The sequence below is a fragment of the Diadema setosum genome, chromosome 18, assembly GCF_964275005.1.
Source record: "Diadema setosum chromosome 18, eeDiaSeto1, whole genome shotgun sequence".
NCBI lineage: Eukaryota > Metazoa > Echinodermata > Echinoidea > Diadematoida > Diadematidae > Diadema > Diadema setosum.
This window is the reverse complement of record NC_092702.1, coordinates 13,792,602-13,815,912: the sequence shown is the minus strand read 5'-3', so window position 1 is coordinate 13,815,912 and position 23,311 is coordinate 13,792,602. Positions and strand designations below refer to the sequence as shown.

At 38.7% G+C, this 23,311-nt stretch overlaps 1 protein-coding gene across 1 annotated transcript; it reads left to right on the top strand.

Moving 5' to 3' along the window:
* Positions 1 to 85: 85 nt before the first annotated feature.
* On the top strand, positions 86 to 22,849 carry LOC140241704 (E3 ubiquitin-protein ligase KCMF1-like). The gene is made up of 8 exons (XM_072321449.1): positions 86 to 263; positions 5,352 to 5,519; positions 7,813 to 7,952; positions 10,162 to 10,263; positions 13,555 to 13,717; positions 14,001 to 14,164; positions 20,531 to 20,706; positions 22,277 to 22,849. Exons 1-8 carry the CDS (start codon positions 248 to 250, stop codon positions 22,524 to 22,526), a joined length of 1,179 nt encoding a protein of 392 aa, XP_072177550.1. The 5' UTR covers positions 86 to 247; the 3' UTR covers positions 22,527 to 22,849.
* The last annotated feature ends 462 nt before the right edge of the window (positions 22,850 to 23,311 follow it).

Sequence of the window (23,311 nt, the reverse complement as noted above, 5' to 3'; positions counted from 1 at the left end):
TGTAGAATATTTATTTATTTTGACACTCTTTGAAATATTGGTTCCTACGAGACTGTGACATCACGCTCATGGGGCTGAGTACTTCTGCACTTGGTGTAATATGCCACTGACAAGTTAATATAAAACTATCATTTTATTTGCATTGGAAGAACTGAAATTTCAAGTAAATGGTGCAGATAACTCACAAACGTCAGTTGAAGTGGTGCATGGATTTTGTGTGCAAGGTGGGGCTGAATTGTCGCCTAGGATGTCCCGACATGAAGGTAAGCATATTGCCGAAACCGGAACATGTCTGCACTAGATACGCTGATTCGCACACATCATCGCATCGTACAGGCAGCAACGAGACACGACATGCATGCATCACGATTTGCACAAATGAGGGATTGACTCCAGCTCGAATGCTGCACACAAGAGTAGGGGTGTCTCTGACATGACGGGGCACGATTTGTAAATTGTATCCCGGTTTAGATTGTCCAATGTTCTGTGTGTGCACTATGTTAATTAGTGAAAGGGGAAGGTAGGAGCGTCTTGTCCGTATGTAGAGGTCTCAATGGCGAATCTTAAGATTGCTTGTGAATGTTGGGCAACAAATTGCAACTTGACTGACTGGCTTGAGCATGTTGAGTGACCATGTTGACTTGTTTGAGAAGTCTTGCGATGTTGATTATTGTCATTGATGTGCAAATGATATGCGTTGTTGGTGCCCTCCTCTTGTATCTGCATGGGTACACATGGTACACTGAAGTATAATTCATGAAACGTCTCTCAAAGTCAAAATGCAGAACCAAAACGACTGGGGATAGCCCGACCAGCTGTACCAGATGCGATGCTGTGCAAAGCGTTTTTACGGCGACTGGGCTGTTCTAATACTTCTATTGTAGATTGGGGAGAACCTCACACTTGGTCTTGAAAGCCAAAGAAGGCAATAAAGAATAATCATGGTGATGCTCAAATCTGAACATGGTAAAAAACCTGCCCCAAGGTTCAACCTCCCATCTGCCCATGCCAAAACGTAAAGTCAAATGTTGGATGGCGTTAAAGGTATTAGCCCACATTTGTAAACCTGCAGCAATTGGTCTCATAGTTAGCATGGAGTGTGGGTATGATTGCAGTAACACCTGTGCAAAATTTCGTTCCAATTAGTCCATTACTTTCATAAAAATAAATGAAAATGCACCGTAATCCGTATGCATGCGTATAACGCTCGCTAGCTCCGGTCCACGTACATGTTACATGTACAGTGTACGTATAGCCCGCGCTCATAATTCGATTTTGGGTCGAGTTGACCCGGTTTGAAAATTGATTTTAAAACGATGATTTTCTCTCTTTTATCGAATGGTATAGACAAAGAGCGACAGGTGAGGTATGTTACTGTTATAACTTGTACTTGTAAGTCATATTGGACCTGTTTTATGCAGTTTTGATTTTCGGGGGTTTGCAAATGTGGGCTAGTACCTTTAACGCGATTACGCGTTATGGTCAAATTATGGGCAGCTTGCTTTCAGATCTAACTTTACATTGTAGAACATGCATACCGTAGAAGTAGATTTGGTGTGTAGAACCAAGTTTTTGATGTTTAAAATCATGTGATTGAGTATACAAATTGTACATGGTATAAACTTTACCAGTCAGACTAATATATGAAAGACTTCCACTTGAAGATTATTTATCTAGGATACAAGCCTAGACTACATGTATTGTACAAGTACTACAATGTAGAATACATGTGCTGTACACTGTAAATGCCTCGGGTCCAAATCATTCCCATGGCCCCTGATGGCCAACTCTAACAATGCATAACTTACAAAGGATTGATCATCTACATGTATAGATGTCTTAAAATTCTTATAACAAAATCCTCCGGACTGGCAGTTTTCTGTTATGTTGAAATATCAAAATTTCATTCAGTAAGACTGTATATTAAACTGAAGAGAATTTTTCAGCTTAGACTGTAATTATGATCATTTTTGGACCAGAATTTGTACCTAAATATTGGAAAGTGTGTGAAATTCATTACAACTGTGTTTGTTGTAACAGGAGTGCCCTTTAGTTTACTCATACATGTACACGTGTACAGTGTAGTTTTGAAGGTAGAATCTTTAATCTTTAATCTACCCAACACTGACACAAACTCGCAGATGTGTCAACCACATATAATGTTGGCATGGGAGATTTCTTCTACATTCGAAAAATCAGTACCCTTTTGAAAACCTACACTTTGTACAGTACCTTGTATGGTTCTATAAAGTTTTGAACATTACATTACAAGAACTGTACAAATCTTCTTACTGTACATACACAGGTTTGCACTGTTTTGTATGGTGTTCTGTACATGCCTCTGTATTCAGATCCAAAATGAGCTTTAGCTTGATCATTTCCTGGTACACGTGGGACATGTAATCATCAATCATAGATGCTGGACTCACTATTCTAGTTCTCCTCCATCTCCATATAGTTTGAAACTGATACCACTAATTCACCATTTTGAAGACCATCTGTGTCATGCACTTAAATTGGACATACAGTACTGTGTGTACAATTGTGTACAATGCACAAATGTTATGTGCCTGTCTGTTTAATCCTTGGCATTAACAAAATGTCACTTTGATCAGTGACTTGATTTTTAGAAAGACAGGGCATCATTTCATATTAAACATTTTAGGTCAGATATTTCCCTCACCCTTTCTTCTATTTAATTTAGAGTTGCCCTTTGTATAAAGTAAATTTAGCAGCCAGAGTTGTACAATTCATGCTGAAGTTTCTTGCAAACTTGTGAGCTTTACAGTGTATGTGCACATTGCGTATTGTGGGAATGGATATGATTTTTACCCTTTTTTCGGATGCTTGTTTCTCTGGATTTTGTCGATTCAATTTTTATTTTTAAACAACTTTTTGGCAACGTGGCCAAGATAATGCATGCAAATTTTCAAGATGTTCCTGATCAAGCTTGGTGTCCATCAAGCTGAAGTTGATGCCTACTGCACACCTCCTGGGGCCTAGACCATGGGAATCTCATAAATAGCATAAACAGCAAATACCTTAGATCAACATCTTAGTGTGCAATGTACATGTAGTTGTATGATTTGTAAACCAGTTATATCACAATGTAATTAATGTCCAGTGTCAAGCTTGTGTTGTATGTAGCTCCTATCAGTAGTAATAAACAAATACCGGTAGTAGTTTGTATCAAATGTACAGTGTAAAGTGTGTGTATACTGATGTGTGTAAAGATGATGGAATCTACACATTTTGCATCCCCACCCTCTACTTCTACCTGTAGTAGCCAAAGAGGAATTGTGGTAACAATGAAACATGGCTGTTTGGCATTAAAGTGCAAAACCTAGATATTCCTTTGACATCCTATAGTTCTTCAAATGCATTCAGTATACATCTTTTGCCTCAAGTTGTAGGGTCTCTTTATCTTCGTACACACATGTACAACCAGGGAGGTGGAAGAGAGACCTCCCTGGTACAACTTAGGCAACTGCCACTTGTCCTTGTGATACATGTGACATCCCATTTTGATTAACCATAATTTAGTTATAGTTTGTTGTAAAGCATGAACATACATAATTGTACTAGTCCCCACATATACATTGTATGTACATTTGTACATGAATGTATCTTGTACATGTATCATGTGCCTGTGTGTGAATGTGTTTATGCTGATGTTGAAGATTTGACAAAGCAGGTACTCAAAGCAAAGGTTGTAACAGGGGTCAGGTTCTGCATGTACCTAATCCATGATTTTTATTCAGATGAATGGAACTGGGCCATTTTATGGACCACCATTTTTGTACGGGTAGTGAAAGAAATGCACTGATAATCGCATTTCAAGATAAAGTGATACAAGCATTGCATTTTCCCTGCATATGAGTAACTTTCAAAGAAGGTAAAGTGATATTTTTCCTGATTGGTTTTGTTTTTGTTTTTGTTTTTTGTGTGTGACTCAGACAGGCATTCACAAGAATATGTACAAGTACCACTGTATTTACTGTAGTAATTACAAATGTCGAGTAGTGTAGTAAACATTTATTGACAGTGTAGTGAAAACTGCCCACATTTTTGTTCAGTGGACATGTCTTATCACTCTACAAACTTTCTTGTCATCCATACAGGTTGTAGATTGAACAACATGGAATGCCCAATGATATACTGTAGCTTGAAGTGCATTCTGTAGCATTAACAACTAGAAAAGCACTCTGAGAGCACAGACCTCCGCCAAGCATGCAGCTCATTTCCACCACTGATCTTGTTCTTCCATAGAGATATCAGTGATTTCCACCCTACGTACTTGTGCTGAAAGTTGCCCAATTTCCCAATTTAGAAGCCTTTGTTACGTCATAAACCCTCAGCTGCACGGCGCGCCTCTCCCTAGCACAAACTAGAGCACGCACTTTAGTGCGTGCATGCAAACCTCAAATACACGCAGCCTGAACTCCCAAGTTCATTGACCCTACCTGCCAAAATATCAAAAATCCTTCATAAATTCCCCAAAATTCTTGGATCACTACCGGTACCAAAATTTAATCATCTGTTACTTTTATCATTCCAAACCTTTCCTGCAAGTTTCATCAAAATCCGTTAACTACAGTACTTTTTGAGTTATTTTGCACACGGACAAGCAAACAAACAAACGAACAAACGAACACACAAACCAACGGTAGCGAAAACATAACCTCCTCCCTTGGCGGAGGTAATAATAATCAAATTTAGTAATAAATATGTGCTCATGCAGCAGTCTACATGTAGATAACATAATTTAAAGAAAGCAGAAAAGGTATCCGCCAGTCTTCATTGATGTGAGCTTTGTCCCTGCTTACATTACATGTACCGGTACAGACTGTATGTACCGGTACTTACTTTGAAATAACAACATTCTGTGATGAATGATGATTACCCTAATACTAAGAATAATATATTGAAACAGTGAGTGCGATGCTATTACACATTGTGTAGATGTTTTCAGCAGAGCACAAGAGTGAAAAGATGCGCATTGCCCTAGTAAACTTAAGGCAGTGTGCGATAGCTATTGGCACAGTGTAATGCTTGAAGTGATGCATATCCTAATTATGAGCACCTAGAGTGTGGGTGTGTCTTCTCAGATTGCATCCACTGAGATCTATGGATGCAGGCATGTGGCTTCATATCATCTTTTAAAAATGAAGGCAATCGAATGCTGTCTATGAGTTTCTGGTGCACAAAAACAACACATTTGTAACATTTCGTACAACTTGCAAGCCTGTGTGACAGCGATTGCTTGTACAAGGCTCCAGAATGTTTTTCACAGTGATGATTTCATAAAATTAACTCCCAACATTTGTGTTCCACCCACCCCCCTCATGTAGGTGTAAGCTGTGACTGCTGTCTGAAAAGTAATTTCCGGGGCAGAAGGTACAAGTGTCTCATCTGCTACGACTATGACCTTTGTGCAACCTGCTACGAAAACGGAGCAACTACAACTCGTCACACAGCAGAGCATCCGATGCAGTGCATACTTACACGATCAGATTTTGGTAAGATGGATTCTCCGCATTATCTCTTGAATTACTCAGATTGTTGAAATGCTGGTTGACTGGAGAATACTAGTAGGTAAAAGCAATTGTTCCAAGAGCCTCTCTCCTTGAGATGGTTATCACTGATTGTGTGTAAGATTTGTCATTGATATTACTGACAATGGCCACAAAAAAGTTGTCATGATGATACATTGTAGCTACTTGAAACACCATACAGTGTAAACAAGCCCCACTTCTTGTGCTCGTCATAATGATTATGATAATTATAAAAAAAAAAAAATCTGTATTTGTATCCAGGGCATTTTCAGTAATATTGACCAGTGAGCTTCACATGGTAAATCATCTCAGTGATGAGGTCAAAAAGAGTACAAGAACTTTTGTGGATTCTTTTTGGAAATTGACACTGAGGGTGATGAGAGAAGTTCGTTTAGCAAGATACTGTATTCCATGCTAAGGCCAAAAAAAAAAATTGTTGCATTGGCGTAACATGTGATTTTGAAATAGGGTCGGTCGGGCGGATTTTTTTTTTTTTTTTTTCGCTACCTGCATTTTACGTGTAAAACTCGTGCTCAGCTCAGTAAACAGTTACAACTGTTGCACCGAATGTGCTGTGTTCATCTATTCTACAAATCATTTATGAGGCCGATATTACTGGAATTATACCCCTTCACAGAATTTAAAGATGTTGAAATCCCTATCCTGAATGTTTTCACTTCATATTTTACTATTTTGACTTAGATATGATAGATGCAAATTGACCCATATGTACGATCTTTTCATCGCACACGGCGATCTCTATTACAGTCCCACATATACAGATTCGTGTAAGTTCTCCACACAAGAAACCTACGGCAAAACTGTGCACAATACATCGCAGTCTGAATGCAACGTATACACTGAATAAATCTTGTTAGAGTACGTGTCCGTGTTGGAAACAGATGACGTACGATCAAGGAAGGCTTATGCAAGGCGCTAGATCTCTCCCTCGTACATCCGATATCCCCAGAGCCGTTTCCACTTCCGGGTTTGTGCGATCGCGATCGCAATCAACAAGATATTTGATATCGATAGCAACAAAAAAAAATATATAAAAACATGGGGTCGGCGGAATTTTTAGGGTCGGGCGGGTTACGCCAATGCAACAATTTTTTTTTTTTTGGCCTAATGGTCCACAAACTGACAAACAACACTTACCCAGCCCTAGTTTTTACACATGATATCTGGAGCACCGAAGTATCCATTGGCATAGTGCAATTTATGGTTGGTGTGGTTCTATTCCCTATTGTACCTTGAAAGAGACATGCACATACCAAATGTAAATTAACAATATTAATCAGTATCATAATGTCCAAGCGGTATTGTTAATTGAAGAATACCCGATACATTAATGTGTGTTATTGGTTCATCTTTGAGGATGGCAAGTGGCTCAGTCAATAGTTACACACTGCTATTGAGATACTTGGATTAAAGTCCAACTTCAACAATATTTTGTGTTACCTTGCTGTGCCTTCTAGAAAGAGGCAAAGATTGTTCTGCCCCTTGGATATGACATAAAATGGAGGTCCTCTGTGTGACCGAGTCTCAGTGCAGACGTGAACAAAAATCCATTGAAAGTACATATGTACCTTTGCAAAGAGCAAGATGCAAACCCAGTGTAGTGTCCTTGTCTCATAACCCACAGCTAGAGAAAGGGCAAATGATGTTGACCGCAGGTGGTTCATACAGATGGCCAGTAAAAGTCAGGAAAGACTATCAACGTGACACCACTTTAATTGTAGGTCAATATCTTAGGAATGATGAGGTGAATTTTTGTGAATCAGGGTGCCCTGACCCCATGTGCCAGCTTGTGTGGTGCATCCAAAACACTGTCTCTGACAATTGATGTAGACTGAACACAAGTGTAGTATGTAGCCTGTGGAATCAAACATTTGCCTGATTAACCATTTGGAGCAGTCATGAAATGTTATCAGAACATCCCTCATGTCCAGAGATCGTAAACAGTGCGTGATCATGTCCAGTATATTAGTGGCACTTGGTACTTTTTTATTGTAGTGAAGCTATAATTTTGATTATTTCTTTTTTTGTGTGTGCACAGAATACACAATATGCATTAAATGTTACTTCAGTATACAGTGTACAACTACAGGTAGCATTTCCAATGATACAATGTGTGTTAATTTCTCTGTTTTTGTGTTTGTGTGTGTGGACACAATATTATAACATGCATTGCTTTGTTTTCATTGTGCGTACAAACTGTATGTAATATATTATCTTCCTGGGATCCCATTAACAGATTTATATTATGGTGGAGAAGCGGTGAGTTTGGACCAAGCCCAGTCGTTCACGTGCACCTACTGCGGAAAGATGGGCTTCACAGAGGCAACCCTCCAGGAGCACGTCACTTCAGAGCACTCCGATGCAAATGCTGAAGTGGTGAGTTTCTTGATGCTGAAGATGAGAGTTAATGCTGACATTGATGTTGGTTTGATTAGGGCAGTAATGCTGTCTGTGAGATTGATAGTAATGATGGTGATTGTGATGAAGCTGATGTTGATGAGAATGATGAGGATGATGATTATGATGATGAGGAGGATGATGATGCAAGTGATGGGGATGATTTTGATGTTTGGATCTATAGTGCTGATGATGAGGGAGTACCAAATGTTGATGACGACGATGACACTACATGTGTAAATTACGATTTTGATGGTGACAGTGATGCTGACAACAGTGATAATCCTTGTAATGAACTTACAGTGTAAGCAGGAAAGATGAGCTCAGATCATCTCTTAACCAGCTGTAGCTCTTTTATTGGTTGTTTCTGAATTGCACTGCATTTCAGTCTTTTGTGTCATAACTTATATCTACATTGTCATACTATGTAAACCAAATGGGGGCTCAACTTTCTTATTTTCATCATGTTCTTGAAAATGCATGGACAAAGTTTAACCAAATTTGGCAGGTATCATTGCCAGAGTGGTAGAATTTACATACTATTTGTACATGATATGATCACCATGCTCCCCTGGAGGTTCAAAAGCCCCACTCCAAGTTTGCTATGTTCTTAAGTAATAGCATGCAAGAATGTGTGAAAGTTGAACTTGCAATGCTTAGATAAGTGCTAGACTTGCAGGTTTTTTTTTTTTTTTTATTAATTGTTTGTTTGTTATTAATTCTTGCATTGAGTGCATTTGTATGTATTAAAATGAACAAAAGACTGCATGAAGAACTTAATAATAAATTGATAACATGATTTCCCCAGCAATTTATGTACTCGTGTAGAAGATGGAAACTAACTGTGCCATCCTTTTATGCACAGTTACATATGATGGCCAGTACATTGTATACATGTAATTCTCTGTCATTTCATGTTGGAGGAAGAGGAAGCTGGGTTTTTGTATGAGGGGGCCCTTGAGTTTACCAAGCATGTCATTCTGTTGTTCAAAAAACCCCTCAAGCACATGCTGGTTGGACCTACTACTAATCGACCGCCTAATGTTTATTTGCTTGATAAGAATATTTGACACTAAAGTTCACGTAAAAAACTTGACCTACGTGATTGAGAAAATGCAGCTCTATCAAATGCCGTTGTTCCCTTTTCGATTCGAAGTTTCAGTGCAAAAAAAATCGCCGACGAACTTGTGTGGCCTCGTTTCAGCTCCCCGCGGTAAATCGCGTTATTAGGATCGACCGCTGTTTTTGCATTGACAATGCACGCAAACCGAGTTGTATTGAACATCGTGTTGTACGAAGCTTTTTAGAAGCCTTTTAGAAACTTCCATAGACATTACATTGTGCTGTCATTACGATTCGGTGAAAATATTCATTCGAAATTTTGTCCTTGATTAAAACCATTAATGAACAGTGAATTATCGCGTTTTCCCACACCATCCTCATCTACATTCAAAGCCAATCCATTTTTATGTGCTTTGCGCGCAGAGAAGTGCGTAATAAGTGTTCAGTGCGCGAATTATACGCGGTCGGTTTCAATAAGGGTGGTCGATATGTAGTAGGGCTACCATACTGTATGTTTTGACACTACAACTGAAAATGAAAATGATTGTACTGTAGATCGTATGTGGCACTATTATGTTTTAAAACTCTATTCAATACAAGTTTGTACCATTATTTTGTCATTTACATGTAGCATGTAGGCAGCAGTGATTCAATACTTGTATCAAAGAAACAACAGATTCACAACACCAGTGCAGTCATTGCCTATAGAACAAAGATTATGTGGATAGACTGATAACAGATCTTTGTTGTATTCAGCCAGGCTATGCTCAGTTGTGGTTCAGGTTCATGTTTTTCAGGTAAATTAAAGTGGTAATTTACCTTTGTCAGATCCTCAATCACTTGTATTGTCTGTAATTTACTCAAATCTAACTTCTGCCACATTAGAGCAGTAGAACTGACATGTTTACAAACATTATTTCTTTGCTGAAAATAAGTTAGACTGAACAATAAGATCCCTCGAGACTAATGCACCCAGAGAATATATGATGGTACTGTACCAAACTTGGGCAGAGACCGACCACTCTGGAAAAGACTAAATGCAATTCGCATGTGGTGTCGTAAGGATATCCCCTAATCTTTCTGTTGACACGAAGTGCCTGACACACATGTTTTGTTCTTTCAATAGGTATGTCCAGTGTGCGCAGCGTCACCCGGCGGTGATCCCAATCACGTGACAGATGACTTTGCGGCTCACCTTACGTTAGAACACAGATCATCGCGAGAAATAATATCCTTTTTCAGCATTTACAATGCCAGGAAGTAATGTCATTAGAGGACCTTTGGCCGAGTGAACATTTCCTTCTTTGATTTCAGGATCATGATATTTGCAAATTGTTTCTGCTTCTAGTCTTCTAGTTCCAACATGCACAGTATGGAGTATATGAATGCACCTCGTACAATTATGTGTTTTGTGAATTTTTCATAATTGAAACCATATAAAGTAATCCTTGACAGAACATTCTTGTCATATTTCCTTTGCCCTGTGTATACTGTTTATATTATACAGACCTTATAAAAAAAAAAAAAAAAGGTAATCCAACTTCAGAGGGCTACCATTTTTTGAATTGTCAGCTATGAAGAGCACAATGTTGGTTGTGAGGAAAGGGGAACTCTTCCTCTTTCCATTGATACCTAATTATGTTGACAATAGACCGGTTTACTAATGATATGCATAATGACGTCAACCCCACGCGACCCTAGTGATTGTAACTATGTCGGGCAAGCGAAATAAGCGCGGACGCGCAAGCCACATTACGTTACTGGCTGCGAATAACCGACAACTTTTCCTGTAATCTTGCTTTGTGATGGCGTCAGCTTCAAGTTCTAGCCAAAGTTCGAGCAAGCCATGGAAGAATTGGACAGTTAAGGAATTTAACTGAGTATTTGAGGGATGGAGGTGTGAGCACAAGAGGCTACAACAAGGAGAAACTCATCAAACTTGCAACTGCCGTAGCCGATTTGGATTTGCTCATCGATCCCGACCTCTCCCGGGCGGACTCCGCCGGAGAAGCTGCAGGAGAAGCTCGCTCGTGTAGGCTGCTCGTTCTCCGATCCTCCCCAGCTCGCTGGGTTTACACCCAACTTCGAGAGTATTCCAGATTTTGGACTCTTTGACGCGTTCAACTACCTGATCATCAATCGGGCTAACTATGACCGGTAAAAGCTAAAGGGATACAAGTCATTTGAGGACTACCGTCTTTTCGCGGATGGGAATGTTTCAAGCCTGAAGTTCAATGAGGTTTCGGACACGAGCCCTGTTTGTGTTTTCCTTGGTGAGGTTAGGCCGACGCAAAAGGACCGGACATACCTTAAAGGACAAGTTCAACTTCATAAACATAAGGATTGAGAGAATGCAGCAATATTAGTAGAACACATTAGTGAAAGTTTGAGGAAAATTGGACAATCGATGCAACAGTTATGAATTTTTAAATTTTTTGTGTTGGAACCGCTGGATGAGGAGACTACTAAGGCTTGTGATGTCATATGAGTACAACAGTATAAGGAAAATGTAAAGAAAATTCAACATATTTTCACTTTTTTCGCATAATAAAAGAGCACTTGACTTGCCTCTTTCTAAAGGCAATGGGAATAATATTACCCATGACATATGTCAGTAACAAGTCAAGGGAATGTGCACTTTTTTCAAAAGATGAAATTTTATGAAATTCTCTTAATGTTTTTCTTATATTGTTGTACGCATGTGACATCATACACTGCAGTAGTCTTCTCATCCAGCGGTGACTGCACAAAAACTTCAAAAATTCATAACTTTTGAACGGATTGTCCGATTTTCCTCAAACTTTCAATGATGTGTTCTACAAATATTGCTACATTCTCTCAATCCTTATGTTAATGAAGGTGAACTTGTCCTTTAACAAACCAACATACCAGACCTGGGTCGTGATGAATAAGTCAACGGGGGAAATAAATGTTGCCTACTGCGAATGTCAGGGAGGGTAGGTCTATCATTGTTTTTGTTTTTAGGTCTATCCTACGTCTAGATCTACTCTAGATCTTAGTCTATATAGGGCTAGGCAGCTAACTGTTATTGTTAATAGAAAAATGGGTCAAAATCATCATTCTATTTCATGAAGTCTAATCAGTCTAAGTCTAACTTTAAAAAATCCTTTGAAAATATCGATTATGAGAGATTCGTTGTCTACATCCCCCCCCCCCCGAAAAAAAAAAGTTCTGAGAGGTTTAGATTTTACAATCAATCATAATGCTTAAAATCATTGAAGTATGAATTGAGGCGGTCATACTGTTGCATGTTCCGTAGCAGCAATGTTTTCCACCCATTTTCAGATACTACTGAAGACAAAATCGAAACCAAAATTCAACAAAATCGAAACTATAGTCCAAATTGTGTTTGATCACAGCAGAATTATCCCTCATCTAAGGTTGGGAATTGATTTAGAGCCACACGAAATGCCAGGAGGTAAAGTCGAAGTTGATGCATCGCACACATGTACACAACATACACGTAAGTCTACATGTGGGGACGTGTCGGGACGGCTGCATTAGCCGACGTTGCAGCCTCGTATCCTTTGTTTGCCCGAGGTTGTGGCCGTGTGTAAAATTAAAGATCTGTGCATATATTAGTAAACCGGTCTATTGTCATGCATGACTGAACACATGAACTTTAAAGACAACAATGACAAATTGCACTTTTTCCAAGTTTGCGTGTTATTGCGAAGGAACGATGCATATCTCACTGCATGGATGAGATCTGTTAATGAAAGTTGCTGAGTAGGCCAGCCTGTATGAATGCAGGTTTGTGTTTAGGATTTGTGTTAAGGGTTTGTGTTTAGGTTTTCTCCAAAAATTTCATGGTCCATAACCTTTAAATTGGCCTTTCGTCCGATAACTTGGTCGCTCCCACAGACGCCAACACACACAGTCCATTTTTCTCTGTTCATATTCAACACATAGCTCCCAGTGACAAACCATGTCTGGAATATGAAGACAGTAAAATGGATAATGGTTACGCCCTAATGGGAAGGACCAAGTTATCGACAACACAGCCATGTTGAAGGTTATGAACCATAAAACGTTAGAAGAAACCCTAAAACACGAATCTGCAGTCGTGCAGGCTGGCCCGATAATTTGACCACTTTCATTGACAGATCTCATCCATGCAGTGAGACATGCATTGTTCCTTTGAAATAACATGTAAACTTGGAAAAAGTGCAATATGTCATTGTTGTCTTTAAAGGTGCTCAGTCATGCATGACAATTGTCAACATAATTACCTAGGTACCAATACAAAGAGAAAGAGTTCCCCTTTTCTCACAACTAACACTGTGCTCTTCATAGCTGACAATTAAGAAGTGGTAGCCTTCCAAATTTGAATTACCTTTTTTTTTTTTGATACGCTCTGTATTGTTTAAAAAACTTTGTGGTGGTTTTGTTGTTGTTGTTGTTGTTGTTGCTGTTTTGTTGCTGTTGTTGTCATTGCAATTGTGTATTGTATTATCATGCACAGCTTTGTCATTTCCTTAATTTGCTGATTTCCCACGATGAAGCTGGTAATGTTAGGCATCTAAGGCGAATGTTCCACCCAGGGCGGGGCATTGGTCCGCGACCGAGGAGAACCAACATGCACTTTAGTGGCGGTGGACTCTCCGCAGGTCAAAGTTCAGGCTCACCAGGCAACAGGGAGGCCATGGACCCCATAGCCGGTATGTGCTGCTTCATGTTTTCTAACCTTTTGAAATCTTTCACAACTACTAACTTTACTGTTTGATAGCATTATGGACATGATAGATTATGAGCAACAATCTTTCCAAATTTCCAATTTTTGTTTGCGCATTGTCTTCCACTTTAAGACATAGCTTGGTTTCCATCAGTAGCAAGCAATATGATTATACCTAATGTGAAATTATATAAATTGTCTGGAATACCCATGTAAATACACTGCTTACCTGTTCTCATGTGTTTCACCTTTTTTTCGTTTGATCCCAGAACTCTTGTCCCAACTGTCGGGGGCCCGGCGGTCAGCCGGCGGTCTCGGCAGCCACTCCTCCACGGCCTCCCAGCTGCACCAGCTGCAGATGATGCAGCTGCAGCTGGAACGCCAGCAGCAGCAGCAGCAGCAGCAGTCGCAGAATGCCCAGGTGAGGAGCATGGTGAGTGACACATCGGCAGAGGGCCGGGCAGGCGATGCTGGCAGGAGTGGTCGCCTTGTGTTCCATGTCATACATATGATCCGCATTCTTCCTCCTTTGTTTTCATGAAGTTGTCCTTTTTGTGAATTTTCCAAGTTGCTACCATTAAATACATCTAACAGGATGCATTGTGTTCCATGTATACACGCATGAATTTACACCCATAACTTATACTGCTATTTTCACAAAGGTTTTAAGTATTGTTAGTTGTGAAATATTTGTGAAGTCAACAAAATACAACATACTGCCACATACTTGAGAGTTTGCAAATTGTACTGCCTATCCATCATGGAATCAATTACCTTACAAATCTGATTGATATCCTCAACTTAGTGAAAATGTTGGCTTGAGGTACTGTACTTTATAAACCTGGTGATGAGAAGTTGAAACCCTGAAGAAGATGCATGATACATTGACAATTTGATGCAACCATCAAAATTTGTTGGATGTTGATAATGCGTTACTAATCTTTTCCTTTTATCCTTTCATTTATATGTAGGTAAACGTATGAACATGTGTGTATAAGGCATGTATAACTGTCATCAACAAGTAACTTAAGGACAAGTTCACCTTCATAGACATGTGGGTTGAGTGAATGCAGCAATATTAGTAGAACACATCAGTGAGAGTTTGAGGAAAATCTGACAATCCATTTAAAAGTTATGAATTCTTGAAGTTTGTGCTCAGTCATGGCTGGATGAGAAGAATACTATAGCTTGTGATGTCACATGTGTACAACAATATAAAGAAAGAATAAAGGAAAATCAAGATATTTTCACTTTTCTTGCATAACAAAAGAATACTCGTCTTCTCTCTTTCAGAAGGCAGGGGGAATAATATTACCCTTAACATAGTGGAGCGGCATAGCTTGAAAAATTAGAGGAATTGTGCATTTTATGATAAAAGCACCAAATTTCGCACACATGTTGACAATGACATTTGAAATAAATTCAGATATTGGGCCATCGTAAATAGCGCCCTCAGCGGCCGTGGCAGCCATTTTTCAAAATGGCCGCCATAAATGCCATTTTTCGTAAAAATTTACAAATTTCAGTTGGAAAAATCAATAAGGATTTGCAAACGAGTGGGAAATAACATTTAAAATAGATTTAAATATTGGGCCACAGCAAATTGCGCCCTCAACGGCCATGGCAGCCATTTTCAAAATGGCCGCCATAAATGCCATTTTTCGTAAAAATTTACAAATTTCAGAAGAAAAAATCAATAAGGATTTGCAAACGAGTGGGAAATAACATTTGAAATAGATTTAAATATTGGGCCACAGCAAATTGCGCCCTCAACGGAAATGGCAGCCATTTTCAAAATGGCCGCCATAAATGCCATTTTTCGAAAAAAAAATTAAAAATTTCAGAAGGGAAAACCAGTAAGATTTTGCAAACGAGTGGGAAATAACATTCAAAATAAGTTCAGATATTGGGCCATCGTAAATAGCGCCCTCAACGGCCATAGCAGCCATTTTTTTCAAAATGGCCGCCATAAATGCCATTTTTCTTAAAAATGTACAAATTTCAGAAGGGAAATTCAGTAAGGTTTTGCAAATGTGTCGGAAATAGCATTCAAAATAAATTCAGATATTGGGCCATCGCAAATTGCGCCCTCAACGGCGATGACAGGGATTTTTTAAAATGGCCGCTATAAATGCCAGTTTTCGTAAAATTTTAAAAATTTCAGAAGGGAAAATCAATAAGATTTTGCAAACGAGTGGAATATAACATTTAAAATAAATTTAGATATTGGGCCATCGCAAATTGTGCCCCCAATGGTCATGGCAGCCATTTTTTTCAAAATGGTCGCCGTAAATGCATTTTTTTTCTCTGAATTTACTAATTCCGCAAGAAAAGTCAATAAGATCTTGCACTCAATTCAAAAATTTCGTTTGAAATATGTCTTGCGCCTATGTATTACATTATTGTAAATAGCGCCCTCAATGGCCATTGCAGCCATTTTTCAAAATGGCCACCATGGATTCCATTATTTTTTATTTCCTGATTTCACAAAAGGAAAAGTCAATAAGATTTTGCACACAATTTGAAAATCATGTTTGAAATAAATGTTTGTATTAGATTATTATAATAAATATTTGTATTAGATTATTATAATACTGCCCTCAACGGCCATTGCCGCCATATTCCAAAATGGCTGCAATTGTCATAATCATTTTGTTAAAAAAAATGGTAATTTCAGGAAGAAATGTCAACAAATGTGTACATAAATTGAAAGTCATGTTTAAAATCAAACAATATATCCAGGTTGCACTGACTCTAAAAATTGTTCCTTCGCAAAATTTAATTTTCAAGAAGAAAAAAAATGCTAATAACGGTAATTGCAGCCATTTTCCAAAATGGCTGTCATAGATGCCATTTTTCTTTTATGAAGATGTCCTAATGCCGGAAGAAGACAATAAACTTTTTTTGCGCAAGTTGACAATTACACACAAAGAAGTTTAAACATTGAGCCATCATAAGCTGTGTTCTCAATGGCTATTTCAGCTATTTGTCAAAATGGCTACAATACACTCTTCTTTTTCTTTTTCTTTTTTGTTGAAAATTTGCTTAACTTTAGAAGGAGAAGACAGTAGAATACTCACAGAGACATTGTGTAATCTGAAATATGGTGTTAAAGAAATCATTTGAGGAACAACTAAAATAAACAAGGCAAATGCTTAGCGATTATATCTCACCAATGATGTATGCATATTTTAGGTGGCAAACATGAAAAATTTCCGAAAAAGAGTAATATGAATATCCAGGGATAATGGCGCCATGTATCAACTTTGACAGTAACGCCATATCATTGAATATATGGGACTATATGACGTGTATCTATTCTAAAATGTAACTTCCTAAACATTCTTAAGACATTCTTAATGGCCTTTCATTTTACGAAAAAAGTTAATTTACTTTATGCTATACTTCCATAAAAACACATACATTTGATATCCATACTGTTAGCCGTCACACGCGAAATACTGCAATTAGAACTAAACTGAAAACATGAATTTAGAACTAACCCGTCAATGAAACCTTTTTTTTAATTTAAATGTTTTTGAACACCAGATTGCATTAGATATAATTGCTCTTAAGCAGTATTCTATTGCTTTCTCCTTCTGGAATAGGCAAATAAAAAAAAAAAGAGTGTGTGGAAGCCATTTTGACAAAGAGCTGCCATAGCCGTTGGGGACGATGTTTAAGTGGTGGCTCAATATCTTCATTTCAAATTCAAATTCAAATTCAAACTTGAATTTATTTGAATGTCTTTTGTCAATTTCCACAAGAAATTGTATTGTCTTCTAGCATTATCATATTTTCAAGAAATAAATAGCATTTATAGTGGCCATTTGGAAAATGGCTGCCATGGTCGTTGATGGTGCCATTTGTAATGGCCTCATATATTATTTTCTTTTGAATATGATTTTCAACATATGTACAAATTTCATTGATTTTCTCTCTGAAATTAGCAAATCTTTCCCCAAAAAAAAAAGAAAATAAAAAAGAAGCAGACATCCATGGCGGTCAGCAAAGCCCTTGAGGGCGCCTTCTAAGAAGATCTTATACTTAAATTTATTTTTGAGCAGAATTTTCAACTTGTTTGCAAAGTCTTATTGACTTTTCCTTAGAATCTGACATCGGCAAATTTTTGGAAAAAAAAATGGTGGGGGGGGGGGGGGGCATCCATGGCAGCTGTTTGAAACTTGGCTGCTATGGCTGTTGAGGGTGCACTTTTGGATGGCCTATTATCAAATTCAGTTTGAATGTAATTTTCCACCTTTGTGGAAATTCTGATTGACGTCTGCAACACTTTACGAAAAAAAGACATTCATGGTGGCCATTTTGAAAAAAATGGCTGGAATGGCCATTGAGGGGGCAATTTGCAATGGCCCAATAAGTTTACTTTTGAATGTAATTTCCCACCTGTTTGCAAAATCTCGTTGGCTTTCCCTTCTGATTTTAGTAAATCTTTTCGAAAATATAGCATTTCTGGCGGCCATTTTGAAAAATGGCTGTCATGACCGTTGGCCGATGGCCCAATAGCGAGATTTATTTTGAATGCCAATTCCCATTTATAACCAGAATTTCATTGACTTTTCCTTTTGAAATTAGCATTTTTTTAAATGAAAAAGTGGCACTTATGGTGACCATTAAAAAAAAAAAATGGCCTGCCATATCCATTGAGGGCGTAATTTTCAATTGCCAAATATCTGGATTTATTTTGGATGTAATTTCCCGCTTGTTTGCACAAAAGAGAAAAAAAAATGGCTTTCCCTTCTGAAATTTGCATTTTTTAAACAAAAACTGGCATTTATGACGGCCATTTTGAAAAAATGGCTACCATGGCCGTTGAGGGAGCAATTTCCGATGGCCCAATATCTAGATTTATTTTGAATGTAATTAACATTTATGGGCAAAATCTTATTTACTTTTCCCTTCTGAAATTTGAAAAATCATCGAAGAAGTGGCACATTAGACAGCCATTGTAAAAAATGGATGTCATGGACGTTGAGGGCGCAGTTAACAATTGCAAAATATCTAAATTCATTTTGAATGTAATTTCCCACTTGTTTGCAAAATCTTACTGGCTTTCCCTTCTGAAGTTAGCAAATGTTTTGAAAAAATGGCATTTATGGAGGCCATTTTGAAAAATGGCTGCCATGGGCGTTTCGATGGCTCGATGGCTCGATATCTAGATTTATTTTGAATGTAATTTCCCATTTGTAACCAAAATCTTGTTTACTTTTTCTCCTAAAATTAGCAAATTTTACGAAAACATGGCATTTATGGCAGCCATTTTGAAAAATGGCTGCCATGGACGTTGAGGGCGCTATTTACGATGGCCCAATATCTAAATTTAATCTGAACGTGATTGTCAACCTGTGTACGAAATTTGGTGCTTTTATCACAAAATGCACAATTGTTCGGCTATGCCGCTCCACTAACATACGTCAGTAACAAGTCAAAGAAATGTGCACTTTATTCAAAAAGTAAAGTTTTGTGAAATTCTCTTTTTATTTTCCTTATATCGTTGTATGCATGTGACATCATACACTCTAGTAGTCTTCTCATCCAGCAGTGACTGCGCAGGTACTTTAGAAATTCATAACTTTTGAACGGATTGTCTGCTTTTTCCCAAATTTTCACTGATGTGTTCTACTAATACTGTTGCATTCACTCAATCCACATGTATATGAAGGTGGACTTGTCCTTTAGAAACAAGACCTACATTGCTTTGTGCATGAACATTTCATAAATTTTCATGTGGTTCATGGTGTAGGCACCCTGAGGCCTTTATCAATAAAAAAAAAAAAAAGGAAATAACTTGATCTTGAATCATTACAACGGTGTAATGATTTTATGAGAGCGATGCAGGCAAAATATTTTCCCCTGGATCTCTGGACTTCTGCAGATTTTGAAATAGAATAAAAAACAAAAACATCATATCTCACAGTACTGTATTAACTGATGGATAATGCTTGTGCGATAAGAGATTAGTAGTATGTGCATGCATGTGAAAGGTAATGAGTATCTTTTCAGTGCGTAGCGATGCTGTGTACATACATGATGTGTAAATTATAGTGCACACACTGCACAGTACAGTGTCACAATGCGTGTACATGTTTGCATATTACATGTTTGATCGATCAGTGATGCGTGATACGTACATGTACTGACCGCAAGACTACTTTTGATAATATTGTCATGTGCCTGCATTTGTATTTGATCTTCCAACTTTGAGTCAGTTGACTTCATCAGGACCTGCACCTGCTAGTACGTTGTTCCCCTCGTAGAATTCATTTAAGTGATACAATAAAGAAAGCTGAAGGGGCAGGGAGAGCAGAAAGTCCCCTCTTTGGGGGAGGGGCCAGACCACCTCCTTCACCCTCACCAGTTCTCTCTCTCTCTCTTCTTCTTTTTTTTTAAGTTCTCTCTCTCATTCCTACGGTTATGAGTTCTTCTTGTAGAAGTCATTATTCTTTGAACAAAAAGAAAAAGGGATGACTTTATCACCTCAGTATTTTTGTTAATTTCTGTTTCTTTTTCCTGTAACTCTGCTCTAGTGATCAAGCTTTAGACCAACATTTGTGCCCCAGGTCACAGCTCAATATTGTCATGGGCTTATTGTGGCATGTTAAAGCCATGAATGGCTGTGTATGCATGTGTGTGTGTATAGATGAGTGACTAAGTGTATGCTTGTGTCTATATGTGTTGGCATGTATTTGGGGGCAATTAAGAAATCGTTTTGACCTTGCTGGTTTGTTTGTTTGCTTTGCATACCCAACGCACTGTCTGTATCTCTTACTTGTGTATACAGGGAAGCAGAAGACAAGTGGAAAGTCTGACAGTACCGCCCCCAAGGAGACCCACGGGAACATCTGCGTCTGCGAACAGTAATCCTGGGCATGGAGCCCCAAACTACAGCAGTGTTGTGGAGTCCACGTTACTATCCACCAGCACCAACCAACCCGAGTCCCAGTACCTATTATCAAGGTAACAGCGGCAATGGCTTCTTGTAGGAAGGAGACTATCAGAAGAAATTCAATACCAGTGATGTTTTCACTTGCCATGAAATTGTGATGATAACGCATTGACACGCAAATTTTCAAAGGGCAGAAGCTACTGGGCCAGTTATACAGATATATATTCTACTTCTGTGAAAGAACTCCCAGTGTACTTCATATACTACAAATTCAGAGTATGTAATGAAAAAAAGAAAAATGTACACCTTTTATTTTGATTTGGAAGTGTTCATTGATGTTGAAATCCACCAATAGATCAACTGTGGTGACAGTGTTTAGGAGTTAGTCAGCTGAGCATGTTGAGAACTTAGGAACTGAATGAGGTCATTGTAGGTGAGTTTTGATCTCAAATAGCGAATCCTTTTGTAGTCGGTAAGACTTGTTAATAGTGAATGTTCGTGGATCATGCTGAAAGTTGAAATGATCAAACCTACAAGACATGCATGTCTCTTGAGGAATTATTGGAGATGTCATTCCACAAATGCAGTGGAATTTAGGTCATCATTTATGCTATTTATTTTGGTTTAATTCCAGATGGTTGATTGTATTTCATCAATTTTACACCAGAGAAGTTTGTTTCTTGTTTTCGTTTGTATGTGCTGTCCTGATGTTGTTTAGTATTCTGCTTGTGACATTCATACAGTTAAAGCCCAAACAAAGTTCTGGTACGCCTGCAAAAGATGTCAAATTTTGCTCCAAAATGTGAACGAATGCCTAGGAAATGTGTGGAATAACGCTGTAATAACAAGATATTCGATGGGTAACGACGAAAATGGGAAATATTAACCAAAAACGTTCAGTCTCAGAACTTACCCGAACGGGGTTAGGCTAGACTCGGACTCGGGGATAACTCGGCCTCGCTTTGCTTGACGGCGGGATGAGTTGTATTGGTTGTCCCTCTGGATTGTACAGCGTTGTACTATGCATATGGGAGCGGCCTGTATAAACTACATTGTAGCGTTCTGGCTACTCGCAGTAGTGGTCCGAGTTGTTACAACGCCCGCATCAAAAACCTCTTTGGCGCGCATGCAAAATTAGTGTGCGCCTCTCAAGCACCTCTAAAAACAATCAAAGACGCCTGATAAACAACAACAAAAACTTCAAAGACCGTGCGTCTCAGCAACTGAGGTGATGTGCGTATACTAGTAGGCTTGAGGACCGCGCGCTGTCCATTTGTTTTGTACAGGATTAGCACGCACTTTCCTGTCTGCTCATCAAGGCCTCGTTTGGTACCCGTAGTATAGAGTACTGATGAACATGGCGATCACGAACTGTTTGTAAATTGTCTGAAATAGGGTCGAGTTTTCCCTGAGACCGAGTTAGTCTGGCCGACTTTTATTATTTTTCTCAAAATACTCCAAAACGACTCATCATTCCGGCAAACCGCGTCAGCCAGGTAAGTTTCTTTGTAGACTCTTTCGATATATTGCAAGCAAATATGAAATATGCCAGACGGGTTCTCAGGCCCTTACTAGAACTTTGTTTTCACTTTAACTAAATCCTTGCTTTCTCTTTGTGACTCTTGATGGTTTTGCCTCCAGGATAAATGAGCCTTCCCTGTCTGAAACAGACCTCCAAGTCACCGAGATAGAGAATGCCGACCGCAGCTTCTTCATCCAGGACCTGATCCTCTCCACGCTCAACGAATCTGACAAGGAATCCGACACTTCCTTAGAAAACGTGGAGGGCAGCCTGGCCAGTAGCAGTCCAGCGGACGGCGCCACGATAGCAACGCAGACCCTTCTAAAGTTAGGATCTTTAAATTTGAAAGAGAAGGAGGGGCCGGCATAGCACATAGTGAAAGGTCTTGTGTGTTTTGTGAATAAACAGTAGGCAAACAAGGAGATGAGAAACCAATTACCAGTGCATTCTTGTATATGATATTGATATTAATGACTTACAAACAGCATATCTGATCGTAGAAATACTACATAGTCTTAACAGGGGAAAACAGACAGGCGAATTCTGCGATGCGTGGCACTTTGACAGATTTTGCAATGATATAGTTCTGTTTTATTTTGTATCTTTTTTATGCAGAATCCAAATGATTTCCTCTGTAGACTCTTTCCTCTTGTGATTTTGTGCATGGCCACATCAAGGTGAGATTTGCAACAAAGCTGTAAAAAAAAAAAATAATTAGATAAATGAAGCTATCAATATTTGCAGAATGTTTTGAGTTGCTGCTAGAACAAGGGGAAAACAGAGCTCAGACAACAGTAAGATATGTAGAGAGAGAGAGAGCAGGCACAAGAAATATTGTTCATCTCAAGTCTGCTGCATGACTTTGTAATCGAATTTCCAAGACATGGGCATACACGAGACTAGCTCAGAATTAGTCAAGGAGCATTCATTTAGGTCTGAATAGTAACTCTGTTTCTGCAAATGCATATTTCAATCCTTTACATTTATCTTTTAGCCATCCTTGGCAGACCTGCCACAAGAGAAATGTTTTTGCTAATCTGGGCCCACAAACATCCTAATTGCAATCTCTGTATATCTCAGTCTAGGCCAGAATATACCCATGTTATCTGTCAGACCACAATGGAGATTTTTGAGGTGGGGAGCGAAGAGATTAG

Coding starts and splice junctions, on each gene's coding strand:
- LOC140241704 (XM_072321449.1), top strand. Junction 10,264..13,554: donor ACAGATCATCGCGAGAAATA/ATATCCTTTTTC, acceptor CTGATTTCCCAC/GATGAAGCTGGTAATGTTAG. Junction 13,718..14,000: donor GGCCATGGACCCCATAGCCG/GTATGTGCTGCT, acceptor GTTTGATCCCAG/AACTCTTGTCCCAACTGTCG.